This window comes from Leishmania major, chromosome 29 (assembly GCF_000002725.2).
Source record: "Leishmania major strain Friedlin complete genome, chromosome 29".
Lineage (NCBI taxonomy): Eukaryota > Euglenozoa > Kinetoplastea > Trypanosomatida > Trypanosomatidae > Leishmania > Leishmania major.
The window spans coordinates 38,637-65,685 of NC_007270.2; the positions used below are offsets into that span (position 1 = coordinate 38,637).

Consider the following 27,049-nt stretch of genomic DNA (forward strand, 5'->3'; position numbering starts at 1 on the left):
GGAAGGTTTGTTGAGTGCTGCCGTACGATGCACACAAGCTCTACTCCGCCTGGGGCCGCTCCTTGACGACGCAAATACCCTCCAGCACCGTCCCAACAGGCACGTACTTGACGTCAGCGCACTCCACCTTGTCTGTCGCGCTGAGAAGGACCGGCGTTTTTTGAGTTTGAAAGCCGGTGATGGCTTTCGGATTGCCCGGTAGGGCCACCGTGTCCACCGGCAGACCGACACGCAACAACACCGCGTCTACAGGCTCCATGTCTTCATTGACGGCCATCATCATGCGTGGGCTAATGGAAGGGGTGATGGCGTAGAACATGTAGTGGCACTCACCAAGCAGCGTGTTTGACAGGTCCAGAGAGCTGTGCAGCAGACTTAGCACACCCATCAGTGCCGTCATGTTCACCACATTGCTGTCATTCTGCATGCAGGAGAGGGTGAGGTGACCCTTACCCATCGCGCAGAAACCTTCGGCCAGGCGCACCGCAAAGGTTGCCCCGGCAAAAATGGGTTTCTGATAATAAGAGGAGAGACTGTGCAGCTTCGTGGCGACGCGGGCGTTGTTGCTTCCAGCCGCGACGATACCCATTGCCGTAATGGCGTTGGTGGCCGTCGGCAGGTCCGAGTCGTGGGCGAGTCGATTCAGCGTCTCCACAACCGGCATGTTGGGGTTGCCAGCAGAGAGGAGGGCGTAGACCAGGGGCACTGCACACCTCCCTGACATAGGATCCTTGCCTTTGCTAACGGTATCCGCCAGCAGCGAGTGAATGATGGCCCGCTTGGTCATCTCCATCCCGAGGTCCTCGCCAACCGCCACGAGACCGATGCCGAGCACAGCCGCCGCCTTGTGATTCAGTGGCGCCGTCTTCTCCTCCTCCGGCTTCGCGGCTGCCTCCTCGCTCGCGTTGCCCTCCCTTGCCTCGTCATCGTTCTTCTCCTCATCATTCTCCGGTGCCTCGTCGTTCTCAGCGATGACGTGGAAGAGGCTCTGGATGACAACGACGTTGCCCGTGGCTGCAAAGGCGCAGCTGCGCACCACGATCTCCGTGTAGCGCTGGATGGCCACCGGCAGCGCGCGCGTGGCGTCGAGAAGGGTGTCCGCGGCCTCCTGGCGCCCCAGGAACATGCAGCCGAGCGCCAGGATCAGATACCGCACACATGGCTCCTTTAGCTTGTTCTCCGGCACCTCCATTAGGCAGTTCATCATCGTCTCGGAGATGTCCTCATCGGCAGAGGCCACAAACACGGTGGCGAGGGCGTAGGCCGCCATGCACTGCACCAAGAGTTTCTGCTCCGAGTCCGCAAGCAACGGGATGAGCAGCTCCTTGACATCCTCCTTGCGCGTTCCAGCGTAGGCGTAGCCGAGGCCGAGAATCGCACCAATAGCCACCTCTGTCTCTCGCGCGTTGATCTGCTCTGAGAGCAGCCCTAGCGCGGGGTCAAAGGGATTCTTCACGCCACACATGACGATGCCAGAAGCGAGGCACGCGCCGGCCTTCACGTAGGTGCTCTCGGAGTAGAAGTACTTGTCAATCTGCTGCAGGCCCTCCGTGTGGTCCCACAGGTGCAGCAGGCCGAGGGCAGCCGTGGTGGAGATGATGCGGTCCTCGCGCTGATCGAAAAAGAAGGCTGGCGTGTCGGAGAGGAACTTGTCTGTGCCGTAGCCGCAGTTGGCTAGTCCACTCACAAACGCACAGACCAAGTTGTTCTGCAGGTCTCTCGGGCCGCTCTTCTCATCTGGGGACATCTTGAACACCTCATCCAGAGTCTTAGGCGCCATGGAGTCGAACTCCTGCGCCGTGTGGCGGTACAGCTGCGAGAGACCCATATTGCCATTCGCGTCTTGCAGCAACTCGTCCTCCTCGCCATCCAGGTCAAGGAAGCACTTCTGCCTGGCACACAACAGCGCCATCTGCAGACGCTCCGGCTTGCTTTTGCACTCGCTGAATAGTTCCGCAACGAGGTCGCGGTCGTTCAGCCTGAGGGCGGTGAGCGCAGCATCTGGGTAGGCTTGCATCTTCTTGTAGATATCGTACACCGTGCGCAGCGCCTCACTGTCCGAGGGGCGAGTCAGGTACTTGCTGATTGCTGCGATATAGTTTGCAATGCGCTTGTAGTTCGACGCTTCGACAAGGGGCAGAATGCGCGTGACGCCGTCGATCTCCATCAGTAAGTCGATCGCCGTCGCTTCGTCTTGGTGTGCCAGCATGTAGGCGACGATCTGGTCCACGAAACCGTTTAGGTACTCGGTCGACTCCTTGTTAGTCGGCCGCTCGCGCCACTCCTCACCGATAGCGCCGGCGAGAAAGCGGAGGTACTCGTGGCCCCACTGCGCCAGGTCGTTCTTTGTGCCCTTCAGTTTGTGCTCCAGCAGTGTGCGGCCGCCGTTGCTGGACTCCAGTGTCATGGAGATGAAGGAGAGGAGGTCGTGCAGGCGGCGCGAAACAGATGGGTTCTGGGAGCTCTTGAGCGCCGCCTCCAGCTCCGGATACAAGGCGCGCACGTGCTTCAGTGGTGGTGGCACAGCGGCCAGACTGCCGCTGCTGCTCGTTCGAAGCAGATCCACCAGGCGCTCCACCGCGATCTTGGCGATGTCGACGTCACTGTCTGCGGCTCGCGTCACAAGCAGCTCCACTTCCTCCTTGATGCGCATGTCCTCCTCACTCATCTTGTGCTCGTTCTCCTTCTTTTTCTTTTCATTAATGGTGGCATCCTTCTGCGGGTCTTTCGACGGCACATCGACCACCACCTCCTTTCCCTTGGAGTCCATGGCTGACGGATCTCGATGAAACAGGAGTGTGTCAGGTAGGGAGCTGCAGAGGATGCGGTGGTCTATAAGAGGACAGCCACGCTCTCCTCGGAGTGGTGATGATGTGCCGGGATGCAGAGCAGTTCGAGTGAGGAAGAAAGGCTGGGTGGGTGTGCACGACAGATGAGTACGAGTAAAGGAGAGGCGTGATATGGAGCGAGCCGCAAATTACACATGCACGTCTCACCGGCCCCCACGTAGACAGCGCATACACAGCGGCACACACGCACACGACAGGGCAAGTAACAGTTTGCGGAAAGAGAGACAGACAGACAGAACGTGACACGTGTAGGGGGAGGGGGAAGCTGGCGGAGAGTGGCAGCGCGAAGGGATGCAACTATGAATCCTTCTATAGCTGTACCATCACACACGTCAGGAATGGGCTCAACGGGGGGAGAAGGGGGGGGGGGCAGAACAGAGCGGTGGAGACATGGAAAGAGGGTAAAAAGGCGAAGAGCATGCCTTACCGTGAAGATCCTCGTGACCTTGTGGAGATGCGGCAGCGCAGACGGGGGCATCCACGGCGGTCATGACGGCATGTACAGAGAGAAAGGTCCACCGCAGGTGTGCGTGCTCAGAGGACGCGTGCGTACGCGCACTGCACTGGTATTTGAGTTTTGTTGTGCGTTCTCGTGTCTTTGATTGCGCTGCACTCGACTCGGCGTGCGCACCGCCAAAGAGCCTGCCGCGGTGGCGAGGGCGTTCGTGTGCATGAATGCACGGTTCCACGGGCCGTGCCCAGCGCCATACACACAGAAGTGTGCGCGCGTCGACTGCGGGAAGGAGGCGGGTACACACGGGGCCCACTCACCCGTACGCGTGGGGCGCGTGGGAGAAGAGAAAAGCACATTCTCAAGGGTGTGCTACGGCGAGGGTTCGCACGCGCAGGACAACACAACGCAGAAGGTCTGAAGAAGAGGAAGCACCATGCAATGGCGATGGTGCAGGGGAGAGGGAGGAAGTGGAGTGGGAAGGGCAGGACAGCGTACCTTCTCTCAGTACATCGTAGGAAAAACGAACAGAAGAGAGCGAAACAAAAGGCATCAGCGCCCCGCACACGACAGCGCGCAGATGCGCCCAGAAAAAGGAGCACACACGTGACAAAGCAAGCAGAGGTGAGACACATTTCTCACCATCCCTCTGCACACGGCCGGCGGGCACACACACGCACGCATCGCACCGCTAACAGCGCCACCGCCATCTCCACTCAAGCTCACCGTCCCCTCACGTCAAGAACTGCGAGAGCTGCCGGACGAGGGATGAAAAGTACACGCAGTTGCTGTCAGCCGAATGTTGACCTTGGGCGGGGAACTGCATGTTCAGGAGCGCCTGAAACTCCGTTATCTGCTGCACCACACGTTCCTCCTCAGAGCCGACCGACAGCACACCGAGGCAGTTGCACAGCAAGAGGTTGAGGAAGTGGAAGACGATCCCCGACTGGCGGCTGCAGTTGTACGTCAGTCCTCGGTTGCAGCAGAGAGAGAAGAAGGAGGAGTGTCGGATGGAGGAGATGTAGGGGTTGTACAGTACGCCGCTGTACACGTACACGAGCGGCTTGCCGGTGCTCTGGTTCACGCAAGAGCCGCTCTTCTCGTCCCATACGCTGCCGCTAAAGACACAGGCGAGTGCATGCGCGGAGGCCTGCGTGGTGAGCCCAAAGTCTACGTCCACACCCCACAGCCGCGTCTGAGGAGAGAAGGAGGCGTCGCCCTCGGCATCGACTTCGGTGGTGACCACGAAGTCGACAGACAGGTAGCCCATAATGTGCTTACGATACGCTGCCTGGCCCAGGCTGAGAGAAGCGCCGCGCACCGCCGTGTACGGCACACTGGAGCGGTACGGGAAGAGCGACCCCATCGCAGTGAGGGCCGGGGCCAGAAGCGGCTCCACCACGGACTCGACCCGTACCTCCCCGGACGGGGCGACAAACACGTTTGCGGTGACGGAGGTGCAAAGGCCGGGCAGGACGGCCTCCACACACCCGCCCACAGCGTCAAACATGGCTAGGTATGCCTCCCAGTTCGGGTAGCTGTTTGGGTGCACGAGCCGCATGCGCTTCGCTCCGTTCACCTCCAACTCATGAAACACCGCCGCGCTGAGTGCGGCGGAGGACGCAGCGTCGACGGAGCCAGACGCCGAGCCCTCATTCTGCAGAGAACTGAGGCGGTTCACGTCGAGGTATGCGTGGCCTTGACTTCCGAACTCGTTCTCGAGCTTCACAAGCCATCGCTGCACTGCGCGGCGCCCAACGACGAGGCCTGCCAACGCGTGCAAGAGGTCCACCCTAGAGCGCAGTTGCGTCGCGCCAGGAGGCGTCAGAATGTCCGAAGCCGCGAGCAACCGCCTGCAGCCGCTCTTGGAGCCGTAAGCCTGCACCAGATGCGGCTCTGAGGACAGCATTGGTATGTTCAGCTGCGTAGCCAACGTAAGCTCTTCTACTCCGACGACGCCGGGTAAAATGTAGGCTGGCTTGCCGGTACACAGAGCAGAGAGCAGCTTTAAGAGACGCGGGGAGAGCAGCACCATACGAGTGAGACTCATCCCAGCAGGAAGGCGCCGCACGTTCTCGGGCACCACGAACGTCAAGCGGCCGGCAACATTCGACACGCCGTTCTCAGCAAGTAGGCTCATGTAGTACTGCTGAATCTCCGTCTCCGGCTTCACCGGCACCACAAAGACAAGCTGCACATGTGGGTCCGCTAACACGCTCAGCCGCGTTAACTGACCCAGCTGCCTCGCCTCGTAGAAGGGCATCTTCTTTGCTTGGTACGTAGGATACGAGAGAGAGGGAAGGTGAACGATGACGCGGCGGCCCTCCTCAATGCGCGGCCACGCAGCCTTGAACTCCCTCATCGTCTCCCGCCACTGCGTCATGCGGGTCTCACGGATGGAGCGAATGGTGCGACGCGTCATGCGGTGTGCGCGGTACATGGCATACTGTCGCTGAATGGCAATAGCGGCGCGGGTGCCGATCAGCAGGTGAATGTAGGCGAGGCGCTGCTGGTACATGCGCCACGTGGCCTGGATCTTTGTAGCCGCCACTTGGTGGCGCTTGGGGCCGTAGCGGTAGGGGCGAGACGCATCCATAAGCAGCGGGAGCACCTCTTCGGCGTTGTTGATGCATTCCAGCATCTCCTTCGCGGAGACTAGGTCGGGCGCCTGATAAGAGGCCAGCTGGGCGAGCCGCTTACCATCCACATAGGCCAGCTCAACACCGTAGCTCCGCAGCATCTCCTCCAGTACCTCGATGAGGCCGTCTACCTCGCCCCAGCTCGACGCGGAGTATCGCTTGAAGGAGGCAAACTCGGGCGTGTTGCGTAGGGCCTTTCCTTTGCGTATGATAAACTCGTGCATCGAATACCAGTCGAGCAGCTCCGTGTAGGTGCGCGTGTCCTCTCGCGCGGGACCAACGGCATGGAGCGGGTTGGCTGCTGCAGCAGCCAATGATGTAGACGGGCCAGAAGCAGACTTCAAGGGGGGGCTGGCTTTCGGAGCCGCCACAGCGTGCACGGTGGAGCGCTGCAGACGTTTCTCCTGCGCCTGAGCCACATCCCAGCCCTGAAGCTCGTTCAGGCCCAGGGAGGGGGGTATTTTGGCGAGCTCTTCCATGTCCAGCTTGTAGTCATGGACCGCGTTGAAGCCGGAGTTCTCGGTCATGACTTGTGGACGGCGCTGTCGCTTGTCGGCCGCCCTGTGCAGCTGCATCCGCTGCGACCGCATGGGCCCGTCCGTCGTGAGCAGTGGCTCTAGGTCCACTTCCGGACCGATAGCACCTCTCTCCAGTAGTTCTAGCAATCCCTTTGATTGTCCTCTTATGCCCGGCATCCTGCGAGCCGCTCCGACGAGGGGCGCTCCGCCCCTCTTCGACAGGTCTGGCAGACGCGACGATGACGGACTCACACGAGATGAAAACGTGCGTGGCGCCTCCATCGTTGCCTTTGGAAGTGAAAGAACGCTAGAAGAATGTCAGCGAGCGCCGGGGGAGAAAGAGGAGGTGATTCGACGCGGCAGCGCCACCCCCACCTGTGAAAACAAAGAAACGCCCTTTTTGGCGGGTGTTCGTGCTGTTGGAACGGCTCCAGCAGCTACTTCACGGATGCACATGTGCCAGCACACACACACATACACACACGTGAACACAGCAGCGCAGAAGCAGGAAAAAAAAGAGGGAAGAAGATGGTGTGGTGATATACGTGAAACAGAGTATTAACAGGGAGAGAGAGAGAGAGCGAGGCATAGGTGGATGCACGGCGTGGCGTGGAATGCATCTTATTTCCCTCCTCGGCCGTCGTACCTGGAGGGAGGAAGGGGGAGAGGCAAACATGTTTCAGACCAAGAGTGAGGAAACGCGGTGCGCAGTAACGCCAATGCTGGACATGTAGGCCACGGTGAGGGTTGGGCCGCCGGGTGAGGAGAGAGGTTGGGTTGACGATTCTCACCTCTTCCTCTCTGCCCGTTCTTCGCGTGTATGCAAGCATCCTTGGGCTGTGGCGATTGTGTCGTTGGAAGGGGGAGGCCATTTTATGGCATGCCTTACACAAGAGCCTGGGAGAGCGGCCCAGACAACAACCGAAGAAGACGCCGGGACAGACAAGAGGCAGCGCACAACATACCATGCAATCCGCGGCGTTGGGCGGAGTCCCCCGACCTGTTCACCTTCTCTGCTACGCTCACCGAGACGTACAATCGTGGCACACTTATTGCATGGTGAAATCGAGGTTGTCCTCTTCCGCGCCCTTCCGCACGGCATCCGCGTTGGGCACCACCGGGGCGGTCGTAGACTGCCCAATCGTGCGCGTCTTTACACCGTCCGTGTTCGGGTCCTTCATGAGGCCCTCACTCACTCGTTGCAGCTTCTTGCGCACCACCGCCACGGCATCGTACACAATCTGCAGCACCGGTAGCACCCCGGTCGACTCCACTGTGAAGGTGAAGTCGAAGTAGCCCATCTTGTTCTTCTTCTGCCGCACAAACACTAGCGGCTCGGGAAGCCTGTCGAACGGGGGCTCCTGCGAGGTGCACTCGCGGCAGAAGATGCAGGCGTCCTCGTCTTGCACCTCCACCTGGCCAGTGCGCTCGACAAACCGAAAGACGTTCCGCGGACACCGGGCCACCCACTCACGCGCTTTCGCCTTCCCGAGGGTCTGGAACCCGTTGGGGTTGAGGATGATCTCAGGAGCGTAGCGCATCGCCACCGTTGCCACTGGCATAAACTTGGCGTGCGTCTTGGCAATGTTCTTGCGAATTACAACGTGCAGATCCAGCACCTGGCTGCGTCCCAGCGTGACCAGCCAAATGCCATGCTCCTCCGCACTCACTGGGTACACCTCGGCGTCATCGATCTGCAGAGAATCGCCAATAAACACCTGCTTGCTATGCTGGTTCGGCGGGCACTGCACCTTCAAGGAACCAGTAATCTGGCAGTCCGGGCACCCGCTCCCGCCACAGCCGCAATCTTGCGGAAAGTTTAAGCGCTTCGCCTTCTCGGAGAAGAGCGGCACAAGGCCAAGCCGGTGAGCGATCATTTCATCCGGCAGCACCGACGTGTTCTGGCGGATTGTCACATACTCAATGGCGAGCGTCGGAATCTCCGCCAGCATGACACGTCGCAGCGCGTTCGCAAAAGAGCTGTCGACTTCGCTGAGCTGAAACGTGAGCGTCTCGCCCGCGGCGTGCTCATTCTTCACGCACTCGACAATCTCCAGCCTCATGGCCTTGATCGCAGGTGCACACAAGCGAAGGCGAAGAAAACCACGACGTACGCGCGGTTGGGGCTCGTGCCTCCTTTCCCTTCTTGGGCAGCTCGTTGCACCTACTCAGTGTGCCGGCTGACCGCTGGTCGCGTCTCCCCTGCAGCCTCACTCGGTCGACGGCACGCGAAGAGAGAAGCAACAGAGCGACAGCCTCTAGATGGCACCGGTACGGCAGTACCCCCCCCCGATAGGGTGTGCCGCACCTGTCCTACACGCTGGTTTGGGCGAGCGCCACGCACGTACTCGAGACAGCCCTTTGCCTGCACAGCCGGAAGGCAGCAGCAGCGTGCAGAGAGCGCTTCGAGGAAGAGGAGAGAGGGTGGCAAGTCGGAGATGCGGTTGTTGCGAGTGAGCAGAGAGCTTGCAAGAAGAGCACAAGCAGCCTTCAAAGCCAAAAAAACACGCGAAGAGCGGGGGAGCGATGCACGTGCGCACACACAGAGTACGGCCGCGTCCGTGGGCGTTTGGCCTCGTATCGGTGCTCGCAGTGGACGTTGGCCGCCGCTGGGCGTCTCTCTCTCTCTCCTTTTTTGTTGAATTCCGCTTCTCCTGTAATTTCTCGTGGCGCCGCCACGGAGAGCAACACACGTGCGCAACAACATCGTTGAGAGTGCCACAGGACGAAGTAGAGTCAGCGAAGACGTCCATACGCGCGAGCGGTGGTGCAGCATACAAGATAGAGAGAAAGAGAGACAAAATCCAGTGAGTGAAGGTGGCCGTGGGAAAAGACGCTCCCCAGCGGTGCTCCTGGCACGCGCGGAGGAGGCCCACGCGAGCTACCCTTGCGTGACGAGTGAGCGGAGGGGAAGGTCTACAAGAGAGCCACTCAGCAACAGACAAGCCACCCAACCGCTCCAGAGAGGATATGCTCGCCCGGGGAAGCAGGAGCCGCTGAAAGAGCTGTGGGTAGAGGCACTGGCACACGCGCGCACACACGCACAGTTTTTTCCTTCACGTTTGCAAGTGTACGATGGACAGTCAGCATTCCGCGGCGTACGCGGCAGCCGTCGCTTTGCTTCGCGTTGGCTTCTTCTTCCTTTTTGTTGTTGTTGTTCTTCTGCTGCGTTGTCTTCGCGCTTCGCGGCATGTGCCTCACAAACACACAAATGGAACGGAGAAGAAAGAGGAGGTTTGGGGGAGAAGCGATGATATCAGATACATAAGCCACACACACACACACACAACCCTTGTGGACACAGATGGAGACACACACATGTACAAGCACTGCTCAGCTGGAGTTCTATGACACAGGCCACCGGAGGGATCCAAAGAGAGCGAGAGAGACGCACACGCAACGGCGCAGCACACGGTTGCCGCTACGCACCGTCTCACTCCTTGAGTGTCAGGTAGAGTTTTTTCAGCTGCCGTGCCTCCCAACGAGCGGTGTTGCGCGGTGATGTGTCCTGCTTGGACGGATCAGGGTGAATGAAGGCGAAGATCTTCTCGCCATGTAAGTCGGCCTGGTCAAAGAAGAAGAGGATCTCTTCGAAAGAGGAATCCTTCAGAGAAACCATGTGTTTCGCCAGGTTCATGGCCAGCGCGAGGAAGCACCTCTTGGCGTAGAACCACGTGTCTGTCATGATCTTACGGTCGTAGGGCTCCAACGACTTGATGATGCGGGAGATGCCAAACTCGAAGTTCCCCTTGGAGCAGTAGAGGGTTCCGATGACCAAGTTCACAATGCACAAGTGCAGCGGCTGCTTGGAGGAGTCCTCGTAGGTCAGCCGCTCCTCCGCTCGCTCGATGCGGCGCATGATCTCCTCCGCCTGCTCATTTTGCGCGGTCATGATGTACGAGACGCACAGGTTCGCCAGCACAATAGCGCTGCAGTTCAGAATGTTCTCCCGGTTCGCCTCCACCACAGGCGAGTAGTACCGAATCGCCTCCTTGAATTTCGTCTCCTGCATGAAGAAGACATGCGCCACGTTCTGCTTCCATACGTCGTTCTCGGAGCAGAAGTCGGCCGACTGGCGAAAGAGCTGCTCGACCATCGGGTAATTCTCCATCTCCCAGTAGATGTTCGCCTGCGCCATGAGAACGGGGATGTATTCCTCCAAGGTGACGTCATAGGTCCGCACCGCCGTCTTTGCAACCGCCGCGTCCTGGCTCTGGTCAGCCTCCTGAATGCGGCGCGTCATGTTGCGCAGCTGTTGTACCATCTTTTGCGCGAGAATGTCGAACTTGCGGTACGCCTCCGCCGGCGAAGTCTGGGCGGTGATGAGGCCATCAAGGAAGTCATAGAGCGATTGGTTGTTCTGCGAGAGGTACTGCCACGCAAGGTGCGGGTTCTCGGCTAGCACGTCGGCGGCTAGGTCGTAGTACTGGTATTTGCAGTAGAAGAGAAGCAGATTCTGAAACGTCTCTGGCGGGAAGGGCGGGTTCTGTAGGAGAAAGTTGAACTTCTTGAATGCGTTCGTCGGGTTCTCGTCCATGTTGATGAGAGCGGTGTTGTGCAGCGTGACAGGGTCGAGCTCGGCATCGGTGCGGGGCGGCATATCCGTAAGTGCCTCCTTGGCGGCCTGCATGTTCTTCGAAGCATACTCGATGGCCGCCTTGAGGTTGAAGGCTTCGATGAGGGCGGTCTCCCTCAGTAGCTGAGTGTTGCCCACAGAGCGCGCCTCACCTCCCTCGGTGTTCGTGCCAATGTTCAGCTCTGGGTGCTCCTCGACGCCGCGGTCGATGATCTCAGCCAAGTGCCGCAGCGCCGGACCGTACTGCTCCATCTTGTAGTACATGAGCGCCATGTTGTACGTCAGCGCCGCCGAGAAACCGACGGCGTTCTGAGCCTCCTTGAACTTCTCCAGCGCCTCCTCGTAGCTACCCTCCTTACTCAGCACGCAGGCACGCAGAACGAGCATGTCCGTGTCGGTCTCCGGGGCTTGATCGAGGAATGACTTTGTCTGCGGGATGTCCTCCTGCTCATACGCGATGGCCGCCTGCAGTTTGTTGAGTGTGGTCTGATTTTGTGGTGAGGTGATCAGGGTACACAGACGGTTGCTCTCCGCGTAGGCACCGGCCTTGTAGAGGGACTGGGCGTAGTACACCCGGTACTCTTCAATGTTAGGGCAGATCTTCGTTAGCTGCTCGTAGAGACTGGCCGCCTCGCCGTAGTCGCCCATCATGTAGTAGCAATATGCCATGAGCGACGCGGCTGCGCGGCTGCGCGGGAACTCCTCCAGCTGCGTCGCCAGCAACTCCACGGCCTCTTCGTACTGATGGTCGCGGATGTAGCCGTATACGGTGGAGGTGAAGGTGCCCTCTTGCACCTGCGCCTGGATGCGGCCGAGCGTGGTGCCGCCACCCATCGTCGTCGTCGGCCGCATAGGCCCGGTATGAGAGGAACCTGTGGCGGAGAAAGCCATCCCCGTCGGCGGCGGGGCCATTCCGGTGGTGGGGCGCATAGACATCATTCTGTTGTTGTCGCAACTGGGGGAGCAGATAACGGATATGACACCAAGAGATACGGTCAGACAGTCGGAGAGTGGAGTGGTGGGGCAGGTGGGCGGTGCCTGCGTGGGCTGGCTTGTGTGTACAACTATATACCGCCTTCAACTGTGCGGGCTGAAGAAATAGCCAAGGCGCAAGCGGGGGTGAGGCTGTAGAGGCGAGACGTCGCGCGACGGGCGTGCATTGCACGAGGGCAGCCAGTTGCAGCGTGGAAGGCAGATGCGGGCAAAGAAAGGAGGAGAGGAAGAGAACAGTCGCACAAGAGAACACACACGCAGACCGGTGCTGCACGTCCATCACATGAGCGAGAACGCAGACCGCCACTTGGTGATGCGTATGGGCCTGCATTGCGACTCTCGAAGGCCGGGTCGGCGTGCAGTATCTAGCTTTCTCTTGCTAGGTCGACGCCCTTTGTGGACTGCAACTGCGCCCCGTCATCGCCGCTGTCGCCCTTGAACCCCCACGCTGCTCCCGCCGCACTCCCCTCCATCGACATGTGCCCACACTTCCTATGCACCCAGAGGTGGCACAGGGCAATCGATCGCGTAAGTGCTCTGCATAGTACACACATGGAGGAACAAAGAGAGCGGAACTAAGGCGCACACGTTCCTGCCGGCTGTTGTGCTGACTCCTCACCCACTGACGGGCTCACGCAGTTTCCGTTTTACACTGTGCACACTGTAAAAACTCCCACACACTCGTTGGCTGCAGTCCGGGCAAACCCTCAAGAGAGAAAGAGAGAGAAAACAGAAAGCAGCGCCGCTGTTCGCGATACGGTGGGAACGTCCGCCTCATATGAGAGCCACGCACTGCTCGTCCTTGCGCTTGCGGGTGGCCATTTGAACGAACAGCAGATGCTTCCCTTCCAGGTTGTAGTAGCGGTGCCAGACAACCATCATCAGCAGCGCCACCCCACTCGTGTGCAGGCTCAACAACGCAAGTACTGTGGAGGTCGCGTTCGCAGTCGCCACCACGGCAGGGAAAGCACTCGACAACGACGCCTGCTCCAAGGCCAGCGCAGCTGCGGCCCTCTGCAGCGCCGAAGCAGCCTGGGTGATGGTGCTGTTGTCAATGATGGCGGGTGGGGCCAGCACGACACTCTCAAATGCATTCGTGAAGGCGAGCAGCAAGACAGTTGCGATACGGCTGAGTGACTCCATCGGCGTCGTGACCAAGGCGCAGAGTCGCCTTGTCCAAGACGCCATCGGAGTGGCGCGGCCGAAAAGAATAGCATCCTCCTCAACCACATCCTCCTGCGCTAGCTCAAGCACGTCACGCACGCTGTCGAGCAGCAGACGCAGCAGCGTGAGCAGAATAGCACACAGCCAAATCCCGGCACCCGAACTGGTTGCTGTGCCGCCCTCTCCAAGCGCCGGCGCAACCGCCACCTCAACCGCTCCCCTCATGAAGAAGGCTGCTACCAGCGATACAAGACCCAGCGCACACACACCGAGCAACATAATGAGCACGAGGCGCTTCTTTCCTACCGCACCGGCGCTTGCGATGTGCATGGGGGCAAGGAAGGACGGCGCTGCAACGACAAAGGTCAGGATGATCGCCCGCGCGGCCGCCGACAGGCGGGGCGCACAGCCCAGCGTGAGAAGCAGATGAAAGAAACCAACGACCACTGCATGCACGTAGCAGTGCAGCGCACGTACGACCAGGAGCGCCTTCATTGACCGCCGTTGCCACGTCTGCCGCACAAAGCCCTGAAACTCTATCATCGTCGCGCCGCCAAACCCGGAGACGGAGTGCGAACTGAGGCTGCACTCCCCTCGTGCCGCACTCGGTGCTTCCTCGCCATGAGAGCTGCACCGCCAACGTTGCAGACCACTAAAGGCGCACACGGCCGCGCCGCTCAAAAGGAGAAGGCACCAGTGGAACCCGCGAAGAAACTTCCTTTTTGGACAGGAACCGTCGTACAGCAGGGCGGCGACAAGCACTACCACAGCAGCGCCACCCGATGCCGCACGCGACGCAAGCTGCACCAACCTCTCCTCCTTCGGTCGCTGGGTCGCCATTTCGCGCGCTAACTTCTGAGCGAAGGCGGTGCAGCGATCGGACAAGATACCGACGACTGCGGTCGCCAATGTGAAGGACACAGCTGACGGGACGAGGGGAAGTCGCAGCATCCACCACGACACGCCAAACGCTAACGCGAAACAATGCTCATTCGACGCCAAACGCTGCCGTGGTGTCAGTCGCCACACCCGTGCGACTACAGACGAGAACGCAACGACGCCAGATCCATCAAGGACACTGGCAATCGTGTACATCAGCTGGGCGGCAACGAGCACACAAAGGCCCAGCTTGGAGATGCGCAAGCGCCATTCAAGAATGTCGGTGAGACTTGCCTTTTTCCCCTTGCGCGTATCCACGATAAGCAGAAAACCATGTACGTAGTACTCCATGAAGAGCGCCGTGAAGACGACGCGCAGCGACTGCACAACGAAGCTGTGCGTCCCGAGCAGCACAAGGCCTCGCCGCGTGCCCGCAGCCATCTCGAAGAAGGGGGCGGAGGAGAGCGATGAGGCAGAGGGAAGGTGCGCAGGGCGCGAGAGGGACTCGTGAGCCCGTCTCGCCGCCTGCAGGTCCGCCGCGAGAGAGTGAGGGACCAGCGGACGAAAAAGATTCGTGTCCTCCACTTTAGAGGCCAAGATGCTGCCGGTCCGTGCAAGTGTGTGCACCTGAGTCTATCACGGTCTCCTGCCGCATAAGCTGATGGCACCCCCTCCCTGAGCACGCAGCCGACAGCGAAAGATGCGAGGAAGACTTTACGCCAGAGACAAGGAGAAGGTGGCCAACAAGATCGCACGAGAGGCGGGAGTCCAACAGTGTAGCGAGGCAGCGACAGAAAGATGCATCCATATACCTGCACATACGATGCGCAAATGAGGCAACTCCGCGGCGGCCCGAGGCACGGGCACCCCACACGTACACGCGCACGGATATCAACAGCAAAAAAATTATGTACGTGCACGCATGTGGAGGCCTACGGGACCCCGGCGGACTGTTAGGAGACACGAGCGTGTGGGCAATGAGAAGAGCCTGAGAAAGCGAGGCAAGGAGGAGCAGCAGAGACACGTTGCAGAGAGGGAAGGGAGAAGGCGGGGTAAGAGGTGCACGACACAGTGAGAGTGTCGCACTCGCGCAGATGTTGTTGGGCCTCGAAAAAGTGGATCCCCTCCCCCGTGCCAAGCGCCTCATGGAAAGAAAGAGCAACAAGGAAGCGGGAGAGCACTTGAAAATGGAGGAATGTAAAGCAGGCCGGATGGGCCTGGGACCTCCCACCTTTGTGTGTGTGTGTGTGTGTGTTTAGCAGCCTTTGAGCACACCAAGGCACACCTACGAGCGCACAAGCACGAAGAGCAGCGGCATCGAGGGCGCAGACACTCGGAGAGACGGACATCAACACAAGTAAAGGTATGCACACACGCAGACACGCATGCATAGAGATGTGCATACCTGCATACACGCTCATGGTCACCTATATCCACATGTGGGCCTGCGTGTATCGATGTGTGTGTACACTCGAAAGAGGGGGAGGGGAGGGGAGGGAAGGGGCGCAGCAGAACGAGCACACAGTGGCAGGGCGCACGCGATCAAGCAGACGCGCCGAAGTTTTCGTCTCTTCGGCCGCTGGCGAAGGCACCTCTGTGTGAACACCCTCGTTACTTCGCCAGCGTGAGAGACAAGAGAGATAGAAGAGGGGGGAGAAGGGGTTGCGCCGGGGGCCATACCCGGCTGGCATAGTGCGCGCCCATTATACAAGAGCGCTGAAACACGCATATGCCTGTGCTTGTGTGGTGCCGAGATTGGTGAGCTACCCATCCTTTCAGCTCCCTGCCTCACCGGGTGGAAACGCGAAGAGGGGGGGGGGTCAGATGGGTGGATCCTGCTCTGGAGACACAGACAGTAGAAATAGCGAAGGCGTCGTGAAGTCCCTGGTGCCGCTCCTCAAATGGACTTGAGACGAGACGTAGCAATGACTGGTGGAATAACGATCGTGCTGGCACAGAACAACGAAAAGAAAAAACTTCATCGCCCCCCCCCCACCTCCCTCCGATCTCGTCGCACCGTCATGTCCCCGCGAACAGCGTGCAGCGACTAACGATGAGGACGAGCAAAGGACAGGGATCGTGTGTCATTTCTTCCGCAAGGACGGGTGAACACTTCCTTGCTGGCTCAGCTGGAGGTGAGGAGAGAGCGCGCGAGCTCATCGTCAGCATTCCGTGTCCAAGGCACGTCTTCAACATAGCGCCGGTGCACATGTCTGTCAACGAGCGTGGCGAGAAGAAACACATGAACATACACCATGCCACAGGAAGACGCAGGCTCAGAACAGAAGATTGTCCGCAGCAGCCGCGGCTGTTCTTGCCTTGGGAACACTGTCAACGTGCACCTCTGCGTAAAGAGGGAAGCCGACATAACGAAAAGCGAAGACGGCGCCGACGTCCCCAGCGCCCACAGAGGCACACACACACACACACCATCGTGTGCGGGCTGCGGGATCAGTCTTCGTCTGTCTTTGTGCTCTGGCACCCAGAACACGATAACGGAGTGAGCATCCTGCACGAGCGCGTGGTGCAGGCCGCCTGAGCATCGCCCTAACTTACCTTTTTTTCGTATCGACAGATCCAAATCCACCGACCCCCGCCTGGCAGACTGGATCGTGCGAGAGGCACGCGGGTGTTTGAAGCGGCGGAAGTTGGGAAGGCTCTACACACATGAGTCCCTCACGCAAAACTTCCTCTGTTTTGCCCATTGCTGCTGCTAAGTGGGTGATTGCCTGGACATCTAGCCGCGCCCCATATTTTAGCTGCAACGGCCAGCTTGGGGGGAGGGAGGGGATGGTCGTGCCCTTGTCCGGGGCCAAGTTCCCCGAAGCGCCTTAATTCCCTCGGGTGACTCGTTGACGGCGATGCCGAGAATTCATGAACGTTTGGCAGCGTGTGGCCTACCCCGTTGGGTCTTGGGGGGGAAGCTAGGGCGTGGTGCTGTGCTCGAACGGCCCCCAACGCAGGTTGCTGGAAGCAGCACAGGCGTCATGGAATCGTTTGGACCGTTTTAGGCCTGGCTGGTCGCATCATGACCTCCTTTAGGACCCCCCAATCTGCGCCAGACGGTGGACCACTGCTTTGCGTACCGAGGCCAGCCCCCGGCCCGCGCCGACGTCCCTGAGCACACCCCGGCCACCCCACATTATTCTTGACAGCTGCGAGGTCGTTGCACACAGTCTGCTTGCTCGTCCGCTGGCCCGGTCGGTGCGCCCGCGTCAAACCGTCCTGCCTGCTGAGGCGGGATGCCACCGGGTACGGGCCTCACGAGGTGGCTAGCCCTGGGCCCTCCTCTGTAGGTCAGACACCCACCCGGTACGTGTGGCGACCGATTCGGAGTCTCGCTGCCCATCAAACTGCTGCCGTTCTGCCGTGCGCTGCTGACCATTCCGGTGATTCCTTGGGGTGCATGGGTTTCGTCCGATCAGCATACAGCGGCAGGGGGGTTATGAGCGCGCTGTGCAGCGGTTGTGTGCCGGGACACGATTGGTGGTCGCGCTTCAGGTCCTCCTGCCCGCCGCCCGTGATCAGGAAAGGCGAGGAGGTCGTCCCCGGCCCTCCGTGGAGACGTCTGTTCGGTTTTTGCTGTGACGGAAGAGTCCACGTAGCCCGTGCACGGAAGCCTCGCCTCCCCAGGCCCCTCCCCTTTCGCCATGTCCCTGTGGAAGACCGGGGCGCAAGCGGCATGGGTGCCGTCGTGGGGAGCCGTCATATCGCTTCATCTGATGCGGCTGCGAATGCATAGTTCAACATGAGAAGCCCCCACAGTCAGCGCTGAAGCGTTGTTGTGCCACACACGTGACCGAAGGTCAGAAGCCGCTGTGCCGCAATGCTCGAGAAGGTCTTGCGTACGGCCCGCCCCCACGATGACGGGCGGAGGCGAAGCCGAAAAGTACGCAGTCGTGCTGTGCTCCAGGTCGTGCTCCATGCTGGGATGCCGGCTAGTCAGCGATGTCGCGTGTGCAGGGGTATGTAGCAGCCGCTTCTCTCCGCAGTGCCGGACTTGGCGGTGCAGCCCTCCCCCGGTCAGGTCGTCCGTGAGCGTGGCCAGTCGTCTGCAGGTGCAACACAGCTGCACTGGCATGCAGTCTAGCAGAGGAAAAGGCAGCTCCATGGCGTGTCGTCCTCCCGCGTGGCAAGCTTCCACCCCTGTGAGCATCTCATTGTCGTGTCCCTCTCCGGGCCACCCGCTGGGCAGCCCTGTCTTCCGAGCTTTTTGAAGGTTCTCGCGACTGGTGCTGCTCCTCGGCGCGAAGAGAACGGCCAGGATTTTCTTCAGTCCGTTAGTGCCTCTGCTGCCTAGTCCGCTCTTCACCTCTCAAGCAGTGCAAGAGGGCGTCTGGATTCGCCTGCTGCCGGACTCGGTGCACCCAGCATGCTTGACAGCGGTGGTCTCTGTCGGGGGGTGGTGGTGACTGCTGAAGTGATGCGCCTAAAACACTCCCTCCGTTGAGCTGGCGCGTCTTCTGCAGAAAGAGAGGGGAGGAGTGAGTGCACGGAACGAGAGGTGTGCGTGTGTGTGTACTGCAGCTGTCATGCTGCGGAAGCAGAGGAGAGGATAGACCCGAGAGGTCATGCAGGCAAGGAGAGGGCGGTTTGTTGGATCATGAGACCGCACACATCACGCCCCTGTCCCTGGGCCCTCAGGAGACGGCATGATGCGGGTGTTCTCGACGGCGGTCACTTGCTCAGTCTGTAAACAAGCCCAGCAGCGTGATTGAGCGACCTCTGACTTATCGCCTCACCACTCCACGGAGATTTTGAAGCGCGAGAAGGCAGAGACGCGGGTTAACGGGGCGCGGGCAGCCCCCCACGACACGTTGTTGTTTTAGTTTGCCACGAGGTGTGCGGTGTTACTGTTGTCTTCCTCTTTCGCTCCCTTCTCGCCGTTAGTGCTTATCGTACATGGCCAGGACCGGGCAGGCGGAGAAGCATGCGGGGCAGTGGGCGCGAAACAGCGGCTGATTTCATCCGCTGATGCAGCAGACCGGGGAAGCAACGAAAAAGAGGGGGGCAGTGAAGGAGGAGACGTACCAATCTAGCCATAGGTAGGCGGACGCATCCTGTGAGGGGGGACTATCGCATGCATAGTAGTCCGCTCAGTGAAGAAAGTAAAAGGGGAGAGCAAACAGAGACAAATAGGAAGCACAACCGAGGGACGCAGGAGGGAGCAACGGTGCAGCGCATGGGGTGTGTGTACAGCACCCGAGAGAAGACATCCAAACAAGCGGGAAGAGAAATGGGAACGTACAAAAAAAGAGGGCAAGTCTGGAGACGGTCAGTGAGGGCGGTGGAGTGAGCTGAAAAGGGATGAGGGAAGATGAGAGAAGGGGGAAGGGAGGGGGAACACGAGCCTATACTCCCATAAAGAACGACGAAATGGCCCTCTGTCTTTTTGGGCGCTGCTGTCCTTAGGGTACAGCCGATGCGCGCCGCAGCTGGAGGACGGGTGGCCTGCCAAAGGAGGAGGGGACGAGAAGGGACGGCAGTGAGGGGGAGAGGCGAACGCTTGCTGACGTTGTAATGTCGTCACAGTTCGAGTGTCTAAGCCTCTTCTTCCCTCACTCCTTCCTGTGCTGGTTTTCTCTCCCTCTCCCCCTCGCTCCTTCCCCGAGTGCGCCTGCAGTAAAGTGCACCGTCCGCGGAGGGAGAGAAGTACGTGCTCACGCTTTCAGTGCGTGGCACCCTCACCGAACAAAGAAGAGAAGATGCGGGTCGTCTACTCGTCATCCTCGTCCTTGCATTCGTGAGACAGAGCCCTCTTGAACATGGCACCCTCGTCCGCATATACGGCCTTGCGCATCTTGCGGAATTCTTTTTGATGCTGCTGCTGAGCTAGCTCGCCGGTCGAGGTGCCCTCCGCCAGCATCGGCCGCCCAGACTTCGCGATTGGGGCTACTGGTCGATCAGAGAAGTCCCCGGCTATCTGCTCCTTGATCTCTTTCACCTTGGCGTTCACAGCGGGGTCCCATTTGAGCAACCCCTCTTCCTCGGCCTCCAAGTCGTCACCATCGGCGTACGAGTACGGCGTCTTCGGCTCCGTGATGTGTATCGTCACGGGGTGCTGTCGCTGGTACTCGGCGTTCGCCTCCAGGTTCTTCTCATCCCACTCCACGTGCTTCAAGCGAGACATCAATAACTGAAGAAAGAGCGGTACGTGTGTAACGGCGTACTGCGTGAGTGAGCGATGGGGGATGCTTAGCGCGCCAGGAAGTGCAAGTGCGCCTCGCCACAATGAGACACCGCTTCAGCAGAGAAAACAAAACAAGGGAGGCCAATGCTAGGAAGAAGAGCACTAACACACGAGCAGACGATGATCTGGGCAATGTTTAGGAGAGGCGGTGATGACACGCACAAAGACGCAGACATGCACGCATGGATCAGGACAGAACAGGGAATAGGACAGGATGTAGTTGTAGCGGTGAGCCTTCATGAGAGACAGTGTAGCGCGCTCCGCCACTCCAGATATGCACGCATACGCACACAAGCAGGTGACACCCGCGTTCGTGGAGATGAAGAGAGCGGTCTCGCACACTTGCAAGGAGTGCGAGCGGGGGGGAGGGGGGGGGGGGGGGGGCACAGATCATTGGGATGACTGCAGCTCACGCTCTGGTACATGCTCGAGCGGAGGTGGGCGAGTGCGCGACACTCAACTGCCCCCGTCGACCCTACCCGCGCGCCTTTGACTCGCATCCTCTCGTGTTTGATTACTCCTCGCATCTCACCGTCAAAGTGTATCCGCTTACCAACGCAATAACAACGAGCACAAGGAACGGCCATCACCAGCACAAACCTGCACCGGCAGACAGACCGCAACACAACACCACGCACCGCTAGCGAGCCTGTTTGAATTGCATGCGTGCCACCTGCAGCAGCGCCGGTGGCAGCAGCCGCTCGCACACCGACATGGGCACACGCGGCAGATCAATGGAGCGCGGCACTTTACCGAGGCTGGTGTACTGGAGCGGTACCGGAAAGCCGTCCCACAAGAGCACCTCCGCCGGCATCTGCGATGGCGTCGCAGGAAAGTCGCCGCTACACCCCCGCAGCGAAGAGGCAAGACCACCAGCGCCACCACTGCCACCGCTGGAAACGTCTTTCCCGTGACCTGCGACCGGGCCGCCCGCTTGTGTTCCCGCGGCGGCTGCCGCAGCCGCCGCCTTGGCCCCTTCAGGGCCGTCGACCTTTTTCATGGCGCTCTTCCGCTCCGCCAGCCGCTTCTTGAGACCGTCCAGCGCGTGCGACGTCTTGCCAGTCTCCTTCGCTTCAGCAGGTGTGGCAAGCGAAGAGGAGGCTGGCGACGACTCGGCGGAGAGGGGAGCCGTGACTTCTGCAGCGGCACCAGCCTTCGCAGGGGATGACGCGGGCATTCCGTTCATCTTGGCCGTCGACTCTGTCGATGCGGCCGTCCGGAGCAGCGCCTTCTTCACTTCGGCGTCGTAGTAGCGCTTCTGCTCCTCGGAGAGGTGGTCCCAGTGGGCAGACATGGTGCTGAGAAACACCTTGCACTTCTCTGCAGATGGAAAGGATGGCGGCTGGCGCCACGTGTGCGGCCACAGAAACCGCGGCACGCCCGCCTTCTGTAGCGCTGCTTCCTGTCTCTCCGCTGCAGCCTGCGCCGTCGCCCGTGCCACCTGCTCCTCTGTCTCCTTGCGCTCGTGGCGGGGGTGTGGACCCAAGGAGAAGCTCAGTCGCGTGCGCACGCTTGCGCCGTCTTCGCCGCCCCGGTCGCGCAACTGCAGCTCGCAGTGGCTCTGCACCAGACACTTTGTCGCCTCCTCCACAGACGAGAACTGAATGTACATGATGCCCTTCTCGGCGTCGGTGCCAATGTAGTGCAGGGAGCAGTTCGGCGCCACGCGTCGCAATGCCTCCTCCACCATTGCCGAAGTGCAGCTAGCGGGCAGGTGTGTCAGCGACACCTCGTAGCCCGGCATCGCCAGGAGACTCTCCGCGTAGTGACAGCCGCACCGGAAGCACGAAGTCCGTTGCTTGGAGTTGATGTTGCTGCACACACCGCACGGCCAGTCCTCGTTGGGGGTGTCAGGGGCACCGAGAACGCTGCTGAGCTGACCTCCATGCGTTGCGGGCAGCACGGCGTCGCCGAGCACCGGTGGAAGCACCGGCGCCGAGGAGGAGGAAGGGTGGTGGTATGGCGGCGGGGCTGAGTGACCAGACGTGAACAAGAGATCGTCCCCCAGCACCGAGTCGCTGCGTGGCTGCTTGTGAGCAGAGTCTTCAGACGGCGAGCGACTGCGAAGGCGACGGTGACCGCGGAGCGGGTGTTCGTCAGACGAGCTTGAGGAAACGGATGACGAGTACGAGTATGACCTTGACGGTGATCGAGAGGAGTCGTAAGAGTACGAAAGCGAGCTGAAGCTGCTCCCACTGTCGTCGAATGGGAAAGACGGCTCCCGGCCGTGCCGGGCACCGACTGGATCACTCATGTTTCACACCCGTGACGAAAGATGCGCAAGAGGAAAGGCAAGAGGAGGCGTCAGACGCACGGTGCTCCCGACTGCACTTCTCCCTCGTTCTTTGTTGCGGGTGCTGGCGTAGTCGAGGCAGAACACGTGGCCGCCAATCAGCGTGCGCTACGGTGGGGTGCGTGCGCAGGTGAGTTGGGGAGCTGCACCTCGTTTGGGCTCGTCACCACGACGCGTGCTGAACAGCGAAACGACAACAATAAAAGAGAAGCGGCTGTGCGGGAGGGCGAGATGGAGAAGAGGAAGCGCACACGAGGCAAGCGAAGAGAAGGAAGGGAGACGGAAGAGGAGAGCGGCAGGGGAGGGGGGGGGCCTCTGCGTGGACGGTGCAAAAGCACGCGCAGCCGGCGCCAGTGTCCTCCGTGCGCACGCGCCCTCCCATGCGCGCCTATCCCTTGACCACGGCGCGAGCAATGCTGAGGGAGGGAACAGGCACGGTGACGAAAAATAAAGTGTGAGTTGACGAATTTTCTGTTTGGTCACCAAGAGCGCACGCAGTGGTTGGGTTGAGGGGAGTGACGCGTCGGGTCGTGTCACGTGGACACGCACTCCCAGAGTGCTGCAAGGAAGGGAGGATGCGCCAACGACGAACGAGCAGATAGAGAAGCGTGGGTGGGAAGAAGGGCGGGGCGGAGAAACGCTGAGGTGCGCCAATGGCCGTGAGGACTCGTCGCCGCCTACCTTCGAGACGACTGTCACAGCCCCGCTGCCCGTCAGTTTCCTTCTGCCTCGTACACATCCGCGGCTCATTGCCACTCGAGCTGCGCACCCACCCACCCCCTCGCCCTCTTTCCTCTTCTTCCAAGCCTCCATGCAGCAGGAGTTGTAGAGCTGGTGCGTGGATGAGACTCATCAGGTGCGCGCGGAGACGAGCGATGAGACGCGGTGGCGTGCATCGTTGCCGACAAGAAGAAAGATGAGGGGAAGAGCTGAACGAACCAGTTTGCCAGGCACACCACGCAGTGGAGAGGCGGAGAGCAAGTCCGTGTGCCGGGAGGAACGTGTTCGGCACGAACCCGGCAACGCGAGGTGGTAAGGGAGGGAGGCAAGAACGTGGATGATGGTGCCTCGTGCTTCAACGGTGTGGGCGCAACTAGGCAACTCCCTGTGCCCTCATCTCTTGCAGAATGTGCTGCACCACCTCCTCCGCCTCCTTCTCTGCCTTCTCGATGATGGCTTGCTCCTTGCGTTGGCGCGACGTTGCGGCGAAGTCGGCGCGCGCCCTTTGTGTCTGCTTCACTTTTTCTGCAGCTCGCCGCCGCACAGCCGCTTTAATAGACTCGTCGTGAAGCAGCTCGCTCATGGTCTCGGAGACGGCGGTGGCAACATCGGGGTAATCCTCAGCAGTCAGTGCCGACAGCTCGTGGTGGTTGGCGGTGCTCATGTCGGAGAGCAAATCCGTGGTGAGAACAGAAACGTGGTAGGCAACCTTCTGCAACGCGGCGGCAGGCATCTCGAAGAGTTCGTTGCCAGCGCTGCCACTGTCCGGGCCTCCTCCCTCCCCTCTGCCGCCTCCGTGCACTCGTGCGCACGCCGCAGCAGTACCTGCAGTCGTGGAGGTATCCGCCACCTTTGGCACGGCACCGCCACCTCTCCGCCCCGGCAGCGGCCGCAGAGTGAGCATCGGAGTCGTGGGAGGAACCAGCAACCGAGGATCAACCTCGGCCACTGCGGCCGTGTTAAAAGGAGAGTACTTCAGCGCCTTGGCGCGTCGCACCATATCCTCGCGGACCGTGTCGACCATAGCGTCGGCGATGGTCCAGAGCTGCTGCTGCGTCACCCAGCATGCCATCCGGAATGTGCAGCCGCCATCCCCTGGCGCCAATGTGTCAGCGCCGCTGGTGTGGAGTGCCTCAAACGGCAGGCAGTGCATCGCCGCCTTGACGACCTCCTCGCACGCCGCATCCCCCCTGAACTGTGCGAGCACGGGATACACAGCGCTCGGGGTGCGCGGCGCTGCATCGTAGGCGACACGCGCGATCTCTTCACAGAGATTTACCATGTCCAGCAGCAGCGCCCACGCAAATATGGCGGTGATGGAGCGTGCGCGGGGGGCAGAGACGTGCGGCTCAGGTCCCTCTGCTTTCTCTGCGCCGGTCGCCACGCGGCGCAGCACGTACTTGTCCAGCGCCTCGCGCACGGCATTGTAGAGGTCAACCGCGCTCTGCAGATCTCGGGGGTCGAACAAGGGAACGCTACTGCTACCGAGCCCGCCCAGGAAGGCTGATGATGAGTTGAAGTACACTTGGGTCCGCGCGGCCGCAGACACGGTGCCGGCGGTGAAGTGCGAAGCTCGGCCGTGCCCCCCCGCGCCTCCTCCGTGAGCAAAAGTGTCCGCCGTCACCACCTCGTAGTGGGGTCTCGCCGCCTGCCACGACGATGCCGCCGTTGGGCGCTTCGTCGACCTGACCCCCTCCCACTCGTGCTCACCCGTGGAAGAAGTCCCGGTGCCCCTTGTACGCTCCTGTAAGAGGCCGAGCACGCAGTCCAGCACAACATCTTCGGCCACGCTCTCGCTGTCTTCTCGACGAGGGGCAGACACCCACGGCAGCGCAACGGCGGCAGCCGAGGTGGAGGCAAGAGTGGCCGCCGACGCCACTCCAGGCGCACAAACGCGGGATCTGCGCGGCCGGACAGTGTCGCGCACCTGCACGGTGGATGCAGCTCTGGCCTGGCGAGCAGAGGCGACAACATCGGCTACCGCTTCCACTGAGGCCGGTACACCGTCAGCGAGGGGCCGACTTCTGCTTTTCGCTTGCTCGAGACGGTTGTAGCCCTTCAGCATCGCGAACGCCTTTACTAGCCTCTCCACCGCCTCCGACGCCTCGCGGAGCTCGGATGTGCGCGTCTGTTCCGCAATGGGCCGAGGATGCTCGTACGGCGGGGGCAGCGGGGGAATCTGCTGGACTGCTTCCGTATCTGTGGGGCTAGTGCGGTACTGCACGCTACCAATCATCCACCCGTGTTGCGTGCCCGTCGCGTCCTTCGCCGCCGCCGCGGATAGGACGGTGAGCGGCGTCCCCATGCCAGCGGTGGCATTGTTGGGAGCAGTCGTAGAGGACCATCCCGGTGGCGGCAGAGCTGGGAGGGAGAGGGAAGCACAACCTTGCAGCGCTGGTGACGCTGTCGGCACTTTAAAGGAGGCAGGCGGCGTTGTGGGCAAGGTGGTTGCAGGCGTTGGTATCGAAGGGACCACTGGCGCCGAGTTGACCGCTGGCGCTGGCACAAGGGTCGGTTGCGGCTGCTGTCGCTGCGGCTTCTGCTGCTGAAGATGCTGTGAGAGGGTGCTGAAAACGCTGCTCGCAGCCACGGAGGCCGCCTTCGACGCCGCAGTTTTCTGTGGCAACTCTGCCTGCCGCGCCGATGTTGACTGGGAAGCTAGAGAGTCAGCAGTTGGCCGCAGTTCCTCTCCCTCCCTCGGACTCTCGCCTTCTACCTCTCTCTTGGTGGTGAGCATCTTGCCCAGCGGGGATGGGAAGCCTTCCACTCCCGTTCGGATCACGGAGCTATGCCGATGCGACGTTGGACCCGTTGTGCTGTAGTTGCCGCTGTCACCAAAGGCCACAAAGTGGGCAAGGGCCTCGAAGCCAACGCCCTTCAGCCCTCGACGACTATGGTCGGCATCGTCGCTGGAGTTCCCTGCAAATTCTCCTTGAGCAACACACGATGCCTCGAGCGTAGCGAGGTGTTGAGCCCTGGCGCTGTCAGTCAGACTCGCGCTTCGCTCCTCGCTCTCTACTGCTCCGACCGTCGCGCGTGGGGCGAATCCAAGCGGCCTCTTACAAGCCGACGCGTTTTGGGCAGACAAAATGGACGACGCGTGCAACCCGTTCTCGCTATCACCCTTCAGCGCTGATGCCGGCGAAGGGGTGAGTGTCGGCACAGGTACCGGTACCGGCACTGGGGATGCAGGCAAGGGTAGAGCCAGATACCGTGCCGTCGGTGACAGTGTTGCGGCGGAGCTCAAAGTCAGTACGTCGCTCATTCCCTTGCCACCAGAGATGGCATCATCTACGTCGCCAACGCTGCCGTCGTCGCCAGCGTCGACAGAGTCCCCTGAAGTGGCAGCCGTTGAGCTGGTGCGCACCGACATGGCCTCTTCTTCCTCATTCATCGCCGTGGTGGCGCTCTCGAAGGAATCCTCGTAGTGCTCCATCGGCGCAATCGGCAGCAGCTTCGATGTTCGCAGCGTTGTCACGGTATACGTAGTGGAGTCACCCCCTCACCCAATCGCTACGCCCGGCGCCTGCGCAGCACGCGCAACAAGCGAGCAGAGGGAAGCGCAACCTCACAGGTTGGTCGACGGCGCCCACTACGCCGCTGCGAGAGAGAAAGAGAGGCAGTGCTCCCCGTTGTCAGATGCAGCGCTGCGAGGGGAGGATGTGCACGTCAGCACCTCTGTCTCTTCCAGAGACACCGCGAGCGCGGCAGCTTCCTATCCTCCTTCAGCTGAGTGCCTCTCTTCTTCGCCGTCTGCGTACACGCTTGCGAGTGAGT

The 27,049-nt window shown here is 60.6% G+C and overlaps 8 protein-coding genes across 8 annotated transcripts; all 8 read right to left on the bottom strand.

Moving 5' to 3' along the window:
- Window positions 1-40: 40 nt before the first annotated feature.
- Window positions 41-2,770, bottom strand: LMJF_29_0120 (putative proteasome regulatory non-ATPase subunit; the record flags this gene model as incomplete). The annotated part of the gene is made up of 1 exon (XM_003722038.1): window positions 41-2,770. The coding sequence occupies one exon, from the start codon at window positions 2,768-2,770 to the stop codon at window positions 41-43; it is 2,730 nt and encodes a 909-aa protein (XP_003722086.1).
- Window positions 2,771-4,033: 1,263 nt separating this feature from the next.
- On the bottom strand, window positions 4,034-6,529 carry LMJF_29_0130 (conserved hypothetical protein; the record flags this gene model as incomplete). Its single annotated transcript, XM_003722039.1, has 1 exon — window positions 4,034-6,529. The coding sequence occupies one exon, from the start codon at window positions 6,527-6,529 to the stop codon at window positions 4,034-4,036; it is 2,496 nt and encodes an 831-aa protein (XP_003722087.1).
- Window positions 6,530-7,506: 977 nt separating this feature from the next.
- Window positions 7,507-8,520, bottom strand: LMJF_29_0140 (DNA-directed RNA polymerase I-like protein; the record flags this gene model as incomplete). The annotated part of the gene is made up of 1 exon (XM_003722040.1): window positions 7,507-8,520. One exon carries the CDS (start codon window positions 8,518-8,520, stop codon window positions 7,507-7,509), a length of 1,014 nt encoding a protein of 337 aa, XP_003722088.1.
- Window positions 8,521-9,890: 1,370 nt separating this feature from the next.
- LMJF_29_0150 (conserved hypothetical protein) lies at window positions 9,891-11,972 on the bottom strand (the record flags this gene model as incomplete). The annotated part of the gene is made up of 1 exon (XM_003722041.1): window positions 9,891-11,972. The coding sequence occupies one exon, from the start codon at window positions 11,970-11,972 to the stop codon at window positions 9,891-9,893; it is 2,082 nt and encodes a 693-aa protein (XP_003722089.1).
- An 828-nt stretch (window positions 11,973-12,800) lies between these two features.
- On the bottom strand, window positions 12,801-14,510 carry LMJF_29_0160 (conserved hypothetical protein; the record flags this gene model as incomplete). Its single annotated transcript, XM_003722042.1, has 1 exon — window positions 12,801-14,510. The coding sequence occupies one exon, from the start codon at window positions 14,508-14,510 to the stop codon at window positions 12,801-12,803; it is 1,710 nt and encodes a 569-aa protein (XP_003722090.1).
- Window positions 14,511-19,785: 5,275 nt separating this feature from the next.
- Window positions 19,786-20,199, bottom strand: LMJF_29_0170 (conserved hypothetical protein; the record flags this gene model as incomplete). The annotated part of the gene is made up of 1 exon (XM_003722043.1): window positions 19,786-20,199. The coding sequence occupies one exon, from the start codon at window positions 20,197-20,199 to the stop codon at window positions 19,786-19,788; it is 414 nt and encodes a 137-aa protein (XP_003722091.1).
- A 700-nt stretch (window positions 20,200-20,899) lies between these two features.
- LMJF_29_0180 (conserved hypothetical protein) lies at window positions 20,900-22,513 on the bottom strand (the record flags this gene model as incomplete). The annotated part of the gene is made up of 1 exon (XM_003722044.1): window positions 20,900-22,513. One exon carries the CDS (start codon window positions 22,511-22,513, stop codon window positions 20,900-20,902), a length of 1,614 nt encoding a protein of 537 aa, XP_003722092.1.
- A 1,132-nt stretch (window positions 22,514-23,645) lies between these two features.
- LMJF_29_0190 (conserved hypothetical protein) lies at window positions 23,646-26,708 on the bottom strand (the record flags this gene model as incomplete). The annotated part of the gene is made up of 1 exon (XM_003722045.1): window positions 23,646-26,708. The coding sequence occupies one exon, from the start codon at window positions 26,706-26,708 to the stop codon at window positions 23,646-23,648; it is 3,063 nt and encodes a 1,020-aa protein (XP_003722093.1).
- Window positions 26,709-27,049: the final 341 nt, after the last annotated feature.